Genomic DNA, 9524 nt, shown 5'->3' on the forward strand with positions numbered 1-9524 from the left:
TATAGAGGGAAAAGACCTCAGTGACTTTCATATTTCCTGGATACCCAAGCTATATATTCAAGAGAGTGCATTAATATAACATGCTGTCAGCTCCCGAACCCTGGTAATAAGGTACTGTGGTGCAGATGAAGCCAATTTTGGCAACATGGTTATTTCCTTAGAGCCTAGGAGCAAATTTCAGCTAAAAATAAGTTTTTCAACATTTAAAGTTGTTTGGAAAGTTGCAATGGCCGTTAAGTTCAAAGCAGCCGAGTATATATTCTTGTGAAATGAGTGTGGTTTATATATTTCATTATATCAGCACTATATAATTAGGTGTTGGCAGTAAGAATTATGTCACTTTTGAAAAAAATGAGCCAAAGTGAGGGTTTTTATGACCAATGACGGTGGCAATCTTGTAAGGTTCTTCTATATTCTCCTTATATGTACAATTTTCAAAAGCCCTATTTCTGTACATACAATCCTGTTTTATGTACAGAAATGTATTTATTTGCTGCATTTGTACCCCACATTTTCCCACCTATTTGCAGGCTCAATGTGGCTTGCACTATGTTGCAAAAGGTATAATCATAAACAGAGTAAGAGGTATGGTCTAATTTAACATATTACTGTGTAAGAAATTAGGTAGGTAGGTCAGTAGAATTATTTACATAACACAAAATAAAACAGGTAAGATATAATGACCAATAGTGATAATGTGATTAACAATCAAATTAGAAGGGATCAGTATTAGTTGGTTTAGATGTAGAATGGAATCAAGTCAATGCCTTTGAAAAATGCCCTCATGAACTTTGTCTTTTTTTCTACAATACAAATTCTTGAACTAGCTGGTAATGTCAGCAGTTCTAACTTGGACTTCACTCAACTGTCCATAAAAAGGAAATTTAAACAAACATTTTATATGTGTTACATATATATATAGTGCCATTGTGTAAGTCATCAAGGGGTCTTTTTATCAAGGCACAGTAGGGCTTCTGCGCGAGTAGTAAGCAGCAAAACAGCACTATCGCCAGCTGCACCCAGGCACCCTGCAGTAGTTCTTTGCTGTGCACTGTTTCCTGTTCTAGAAAATAATTTTTATTTTCTAGCATTGGGGTCAGGGAAGGTGCTCCCAGCGGTAATCAGGCAGTGTGAGCACATTGCCACATGTTGACCAATTACCGCACGAGTAGCACGTGTGCCCTTATTGCTTACTTAATAGGAGGTGGTAAGGACTCCGGCGGTAGTGGCTGTGTGCTAATTTGGAAATTAGCACATGGCCATTAATGAAAAAAAATTAAATTTGGCCATTTTAGAGCAATGCTAGAAAGTGTCCAGAGCGCGCCCGCCACTTTTTAGCACAGCTTAGTAAAAGGACCTACAAGGTTGCTAAGACCCCAATACAGCATTGCTAAATACTGAACATCTTTTAATGCTGCAGAAGAGAAACCAGAGGTGGAGACCAGTGGAACAGTTTTCAGAATTGCCATGTGATGGATCTAGAGAAAGCACAAAAGAGGAATTGCTGAACCTGGCAAAGAGGCAAGATTTGATTTTTTTTTATTGCAATTGTATTTATACATTTTGGACTCAAGTCTACAAATGGCGCCCAAATTTAGGCACCAATAAAAAAATTAGCTCTAAGCGCTTTTCTATAAATGGCGCTCAGAGTTGGGTGCCATTTATAGAATAGCATTTGGTGCCCAGATCCTGAGCATGAGGATTACACCAAGCAGTGACGTAGCTACGTGGGGCCACGAGGGCCTGGGCCCCCATAGATTTGGCCCTGGACCCCCCTGCCGATGTCCCTCTCGACCCCCCCCCCCCCCGGCCGCCAACCCGCCATTGCCTACCTTTGCTGGCGGGGGACCCCAACCCCCGCCAGCCGAGGTCCTCTTATTCCGGCACAAGGCTTCATTCTGTTTCTGAGTCTGACATCCTGCACGTACAACCTGCAGGACGTCAGACTCACAGAAAATATCAAACATGCCATAGAGACAGGACAAAATACAGGCAACTAGAACCATACATTCCTACGAGACTCAATTTACATAGTTAAAAATCAGCTCACATAATATACTCAGGGCTCAGGTGTTGAAACCTCAAACCCACATATCGAAATCATTAAAAAAAAAATTTTAAGACTCAGTGTCGATATAGACTAAATCATATTCACTTAAAAATAAAGTAATTTTTTGAATGACCATCAGAAGCAGTACATAAAGGTGCTAACAGACCATTGTACCATTGCTCCAGACCGCTATATTCTCATCGGTCATTTCTTATTTTCTTATTTTTAAATTAATATTTTCCAAATCTCTCATGTCTCATTTTAGACTTTTTTATATTAGTAATAGCAAGGGCTGTATCACAGTATACAGAATTTCCTATGTGCAAACTAAGGTATCCTTTTTTTAAATTTATTTGTTACATTTGTATCCCACATTTCCCACCTATTTGCAGGCTCAATGTGGCTTACATAGTACCGTAAAGGCGTCTGCCAATTCCGGTATGAACAAGTACAGTAATGTTGTGGTAGAATAAGGTTCGTGTGTACAGACACATTAGGGAATCGTAGAGAGGAAGAGTTATTATATGTCCATTGCGAGCTTTGGTTTTGTCGTGTTGCAGGATACAGGCATTTAAGTTGGGTCGGTAGGGTATGCCTTTTTGAACAGGTTAGTTTTTAATGATTTCCGGAAGTTTAGGTGATCATCAGTTGTTTTCACGGCTTTTGGTAATGCGTTCCATAGTTGTGTGCTTATGTAGGAAAAGCTGGATGCATAGGTTGATTTGTATTTGAGTCCTTTGCAGCTTGGGTAGTGGAGATTTAGGTATGTTCATGTTGATCCTGTTGTGTTTCTGGTTGGTAGGTCTATGAGGTCTGTCATGTATCCTGGGGCTTCGCCGTAGATAATTTTATGAACCAGGGTGCAGATTTTGAAAGCACGTTGCAGTAAAAATGTCCCTGCACTAGTGGCGGGGGACTTTTCTGCAGTGCACTGCAGTCCTTTTTACCGCAGCAGGTAAAAAGGCCCAAAAATGGCATGACCATGCGGTAAGATTTCACTTACTACGTGGCCATGCAGGGGGGGAGCACTTAACGCCACCCATTGAGGTGTCATTAAGGGCTCCCGCGCTAACCCGGCAGTAACTGGGTAGGATGCGGCGCTGCCAACTTAATGCCAGGTTAGTGCCACGCTGGAAAACAGCTATTTTCCCTAGCACGGCAAATGGCATGCACCGGGGCTAAAACTACCACTGGCGCCCAAGTTGGGGCAGCGGTAGTTCCAGATTAGCATGTGGTAAGCCCACATTCGGCTTACCACCGCTCTGTAAAAAGGCCCCTAAGCACTTAATTTTTGAAAGATGAACAAATCAAAGCCGACATATATGTTTTGCCACAATCTGCATCAGGGCTGGCCTTATGAATAAAGTTCTTCCAAGTTCATGCATGTCATCTTCTATAGACTGTCATTCTTAAGAGTGCGCACTATTTCCCACATAGCACCCAAAATGAAAAAAAATTTTAAATGCCCATAAATGATACAGGAAATTAAACAAAATAAAAATTTGTGGGCCACACGCCCCTAACGCTAGATGCACATTTTTTATGAATGCTTATTTTCACAGTGAAAGTACTACATTACATGTAAAAATGGCTTTTAAAATTGTCTTCTAAACAGTTTTAACATGCACTAAAATGAAGTAGTGCACACGAAAACAAAATTGAAACAATAAAAACTAAAACAAAACAAAAATTTAAAAAAACAAAAGTGAAACAATAAAAACTAAAATGAAACAAAATAAAAAAACAAAACAAAAGTGAAACAAAAAAATGAAGCAAACATTTCCTGCCTGTCCTCTGCTCTTCTTCATGTAGTTGAGAAGCAAACCTTGAACAGTTTTATAGGTTATAGTTAGAATTACACTGGTTGTCAAATTAAAATACTGACAGGATGGAAGAGATGCAGAATAGAGCGGAAATGGCAAGAGTAAATGGATCTGAAGATTTATTATTTAGTATATAATCCATGTTTCTTTATTTCCTGCTTATTAAATGCAAATGAAACAAATACATTCTGGTGAGTGGAGGCAGTCTGCTCCTGTATAAAGTCAACAATCAGAAATTGGTAATACACTAGACCCCATATAATGTGGCTTGTTATATTATGGGATCAGTTATAACACAGTTAAGGATTGGAACTCTTTTTTGCTATTATACCCCTCTGTTTTCAAAGCTGTATGGCAATGCCGACACAGCCCATTCAAAGTAAATGGCCGTGTCAGCATTTCTGCACCAGCAGCCGCTAGCGCAACTTTGTAAACGGGGGTTAAGTGTGGTCAAATATCTCACACCCAAATGTCCACATTATATTTGGTCTACAGTGTATACATGCTCCAGGATTTATCTTAGAAAGAGATCATCTGGAAGGAAAATCAGCCTAATAAACACTATAGGGTCCTTTTACTAAGGTGCATCGAAAAATGGCCTGTGATGCTGTAGCCGCATGTATTGGACACACGCAGGTCCATTTTTCAGTGCACCTGCAAAAAAGGCCTTTTGGGGGGGCAAAAATGGACATGCGATAAAATAAAAATTGGCACGCGTCTATTTTAAGCCTGAGACCTTAACGCTACCCATTCACTTAGCAGAAAGGTCTCATGCGTTAAGCAGGCAGTACTCATCAGCGTGCGTACAATGCCAAATTACTGCCTGGTTAGCATCGCGTGCCAGCAAAATAAAATATATTTTCTGGCGCGCGTGATAGTGGACGCACATAAAATATGAAATTACTGCTGGGGCCATTCGGTAGCCGGGCGGTAGTTCTGAATTGGCGTGCGAAGGCGCCTACGCAGCTTAGTAAAAGGGTCCCTAAGGGCCTTGTTTACTAAGGTGAACTAGCTTTTTTAGAGCATGCTAAAAATTAGCATCTGCTAACAATGAAGACGCCCATAGGAATGTTATGGGCTTTTCACAGTTAGCGTTCACTAATGCTTAGTGCGCGTTAAAAATGCTAACGTGCCTCTAGTGTGGCTTAGTAAGCAGGACATTAAAGTACTACCATATATGCTCTGTTCAAATTTGGGTACTGGCATGATATTTCACGTCAGTGTGTTGCCCAGAGATGCGTGACAAGACATTTTCAACTGGCCTTTGTCTTCCAAACTACACTATTCAGGTTTCTTTACTAGTATTTTGTCATGGCCTTAAAATGCCATTTCCAAATGAGACATTTTTCATGAGTAGAATTAGTTGATCGCAGAATTGTTCTTCATTGTTCTTCTGCTTTATTAAGTAATCAAAGTTCTTTGTGGAAATACCTAGGGCTTCAAACTATTGAAATCTCAGTAGACAAGTGAAATCTGCCCAATGAACATTTAATAATTGTTGTATTCCTTATGCCCTTCGTTTACCTAGATCCTTCTCTCTCCCAAAACACATTCTGAAGTCTTTCCCTGTCATTATGGTTAGACGAAGAAGTGCATTGCTTAATCCAGGTCAACAGTGTCGAATATGTCTGAAAGCTTTCAGCCTTGGTCAGCATGCAAGACATTTATCCTGCAACCACAAGGTACAAACAGTTTAGTGCTGTTCTGGAATGGCTTAAATTTAATCAGACACATTTTACCTGTAGAAGAATAGCAGCTTTGTAATTTACATTTCTTTTTTGAAATATTTAACTGGAAAATTTTTGATTACTGTATCACTGCCCTAATACTTTCCAAAGTCTATGATCTAACCCTGCTGAAAATCTTTGCAGCGCTCTCAGGGGCCCTTTTACAAAGCGGCGGTAAGCTCAATGTGAGCTTACCGCACGCTAATCTGGAGCTACCACCAGCCCAACACGGGCACTGGCGGTAATTCCAGCCCCAGAGTGCGCCATTTCCCACACTAGGTAAAATCGGCCAGTATTTTTTAACGTGGCGCTAACCCGGCAGTAATTGGGCAGCGCCACATACTACCCAGTTACTGCTGGGTTAGTGCGGGAGCCCTTACTGCCACCTCATTGGGTGGCGGTAAGTGCCCCCCCCCCCCCCCACATGGCCACACGGTAAAAGCAATTATAACTTTCAAAACTGCTGCAAGTTATGCACATATTCAGTGCCTAAGGGGTCCTTTTACTAAGGTGTGCTGAAAAATGGGCTGCGCTAGTGTAGGCGCACGTTTTGACCACAGGCAGAATCATTTTTCAGCGCACCTGTAAATACCTTTTGGGGGGGGGGCTGAAAATGGACGTGCGGCAAAATGAAAATTGGTGCACGTCTATTTTGGGTCTGAGGCCTTACTGCCAGCCATTGACTTAGTGGTAAGGTCTCACGTGTTAACCGGGCGGTAATGGTCAACGCATGTTCAAATACCTATTACCGCCCATGCACCAGAAACTAAAAATATTTTCTGATGCGCATAGTGGACACGCGTCAAAAATGAAATTACCGCCCGGGCCACGTGGTAGCCAGGCGGTAACTCAAAATTGACATGGGCTGGGTGCGCGTAAGCACTTACGCAGCTTAGTAAAAGGACCCTTAAGTTAGTTGGGTTCTTATAAAATAACCCTTTATAAAGCATATTTTACATGCAGGAAAGGATTTGTATAAAGCAGAGGTTCTCAACCCAGTCCCAGTCTGGTTTTCAAGATATCCACAATGAATAGGCACATGCTTCGATTATGGCTAGACACATCTGGATGCACTAGATTAGGCTTTGACGGCAACTCCAGTAGCCAGGGAGTATGTCCAGTGCTGGGCAGACTTCTATGGTCTGTGTCATGAAAATGGCAAGGACAGATTAAGATCAAGAATACATATTGCAACAGATGCTATTAGTTTATCTTATTGGACAGACTGTGCAGGTCTTTATCTGCCATCATCTACTATGCTACTAAATTACTATGAGATAAATTTGCATGCACTGCCTCCATGTATATTCATTGTGGGTATCCTAAAAACCTGACTGGCTTGGTGTGTCCTGAGTAATGGGTTGAGAACCCCTGATAAAGTCATAAAGCCAAATACATGCATATAAGTGCTTGTGTAGACAAGATGCATAGGTATTCCTGGGGGTCCTATAGAATCTTCACTTCCCCAGCAGAAACGAGGGCCAGCCTTAGGATGGTGCCCACAGGGGGCCCAAAGCCTGCCCAGACCCGAACGAGGCAGAGCTTGCTGGTGAGCTTTGGGACACTCTCCCACATTTGTGCCTTGGACTCCAGCATGTTAACACCAGCCCTGGCAGGGGAAGATTCACATTCGTCTCTAAAGAGCTTGTTAACATTATGCTATAGGAGAGAAGCCTTTGGTGGGCTGTGGAGAGACACATTTGATATACTCACCATGACAAAAAGAAATACAAGTGTATTTTTTACATATTTTGTGCATGCCTTACTTATCGTATTCATTTTCATCAATTGTTTAGTAGTGTGATCGTACTCTAATGCCACTTCCACTGCAGAAAACATGTTTTTTTACAAATTCCTACTAATAATTGCAGCTTCATGCAGCTTAGTCTAAACTATTTTTTATTAGTTTCACAGGGAATGCATTGACAGCTGGTTGTTGTTTGAAGATAATTCCTGCCCAGTGGACGGGCAAGTTCTGTACAATCCATTAACTTGGAAAGTAGTAGCTACTGGTGAGAAAACTGGTCTATCAAAACCTCAAGCAAACACTTTCAGTTTGTCAAAGCAACAAGAGGAGGAACTCTTCATTCCAGGAATTGGATTATCCTATAAGCAAATGAAATTTGAACATGCACAGGGAAACCCCCCAGGTAACAATCAGTGGCCAACAGGTTCTCGGCAGCCCTTACCATCAAAAGGTTTAAGCTATCTAAGTATCTGTGAACCAAGTTCAAAAAAGGATGGAGTAACACAACATACTATGCTGCAGCCTCCTAGATATGTTCAAGACCTATCCCTAGCAATCTTCAAGAAACCTTTATCACAAAAGCCTATTGGTTGTGCTTTGTCTACAAAAGATGTTGTTAGTAGCAAAGACTCATTCGCACATGTGGGTGTATTACAACAGAGCAACAAGCAGAATGGAAGAAAAGAGCACCTCCATCAAAATGAAGTATTTCAGAACGGAGCACTGCCTTTTAAGGGTAGAAAACCAAGGAAAAATATGGAAGTTTCAGATTTGAATCTTGAAGACGACATGTGCATAGAGGGTTTTCTTCTGTTGAAGGGAGACACCAAATATGCTGAAAAATATAGACCGCAGAGGGGACTTCCATCAAGAAGACCACTCTGATTACTGAAGTAGTAGAAACGATGTTTCTGGTGGGAAGGAGTTACCCTGAACGGCAATATTATGCAAATTTAAGAAAATGCACTTTTCTCAGATGTAATGCCTCTCCCACTTATTTTGTTACAAATATTCCATATGCTAAGAGGTAATTCTAGAAAGACGTTTTCATATATGAAACCTCTGTTATATGCATAAAAAAAATCTAAAAATCAAGTGGCTTTTCCACTCACGTATAAATGCAGGTACAAACAATAACACAGAATATGGGGGCAATTCACTTACAGGACGCCTAGACATAGGTGCAACAAAGAAGCGCTCTTAGTGGCAATTCTATAACAGCGTTAAGACGCGCTTAACCTAGTATAGCATAGTAGCGCAAAGCCGCTTTGGTGTGCCAAAATTAGGCATCGCAGCTTTTGCCAGGTCAATAGAAGGCATAAGCTGGCATGCCTGTACACCTTGCAATGCGCGTATCTGAGACCATTCTATAAGGTGTGTGCATTGCTATGCAGAATGCCCATGACATACCCTTGGCTCCACCCACTGCCACAGCTCATTTGCTTTTACGCACCATGCAACTGGTGTACCAGCTTTAGAGAATAGTGCCTAGTACATATGCACGTAAAGCCCAGTTTGTGACTTCATTAATGCATGTCAGTGCACCTAATCTATAAATTACGCACATTTTATAGACTTGCCTTTCATATGATCCTGGGGGAGAAGTCGGGGCAGAGTTGTGATGTATGTGCATATTTTTATAATATATCCATATCCTTAAAACGAGTGCATGCATACATTTAAACCTGTAAATTTCTGTATGTACATTTACGTGCATTATGGGTGCACAATTTATAAAGGATCACAACAACCTATGATTGCCTCTTTAAAATAAGCCTAAAATAGGTGCCATTTTCAAGCAATTGTTAGGTGACATATTACAAAATTTCCTTCCACGTGTATTAGATTCTCTATGGGGTCCTTTTACTAAGCTGCAGTAAAAAAAAATTTTAAAAACTGGCCTTAGCGCACCCTTTCATGGGTTTTTCCTGTTTGCTAAGGCTGTTCTTACTGCAACCGGAAAATGGCTGATTTTCTATTTTCCAAATTAATGACATGCTATATGTTGCCATTAGTGTGCGGCCATTGCCAGAAATTAGTGTGTGAGCCATTACTGCCATCTATTTTGTAGGCAGTCCTTTACAAAGGCACGGTAATGTTTTTAGCATGGGCTAATGATTAGCGCATGCTAAACGCTAGAGACGCCCATACTCCCCATAGGAATATAACGGACACTT

At 41.1% G+C, this 9524-nt stretch overlaps 1 protein-coding gene across 3 annotated transcripts in view; it reads left to right on the forward strand.

The window, feature by feature from the left end:
* ZSWIM2 (zinc finger SWIM-type containing 2) overlaps positions 1–9301 on the forward strand; it is a 52354-nt gene extending 43053 nt beyond the window's left edge. For all 3 annotated transcript variants that reach the window (XM_030209650.1, XM_030209651.1, XM_030209652.1), the window contains exons 8-10: positions 1421–1521; positions 5402–5555; positions 7507–9301. In XM_030209650.1, coding sequence (XP_030065510.1) covers positions 1421–1521; positions 5402–5555; positions 7507–8232 — 981 coding nt within the window. In that variant the 3' untranslated portion in view covers positions 8233–9301. The remainder of the gene's footprint in view (positions 1–1420; positions 1522–5401; positions 5556–7506) is intronic.
* The last annotated feature ends 223 nt before the right edge of the window (positions 9302–9524 follow it).

The sequence above is a fragment of the Microcaecilia unicolor genome, chromosome 7, assembly GCF_901765095.1.
Source record: "Microcaecilia unicolor chromosome 7, aMicUni1.1, whole genome shotgun sequence".
Taxonomy (NCBI): domain Eukaryota; kingdom Metazoa; phylum Chordata; class Amphibia; order Gymnophiona; family Siphonopidae; genus Microcaecilia; species Microcaecilia unicolor.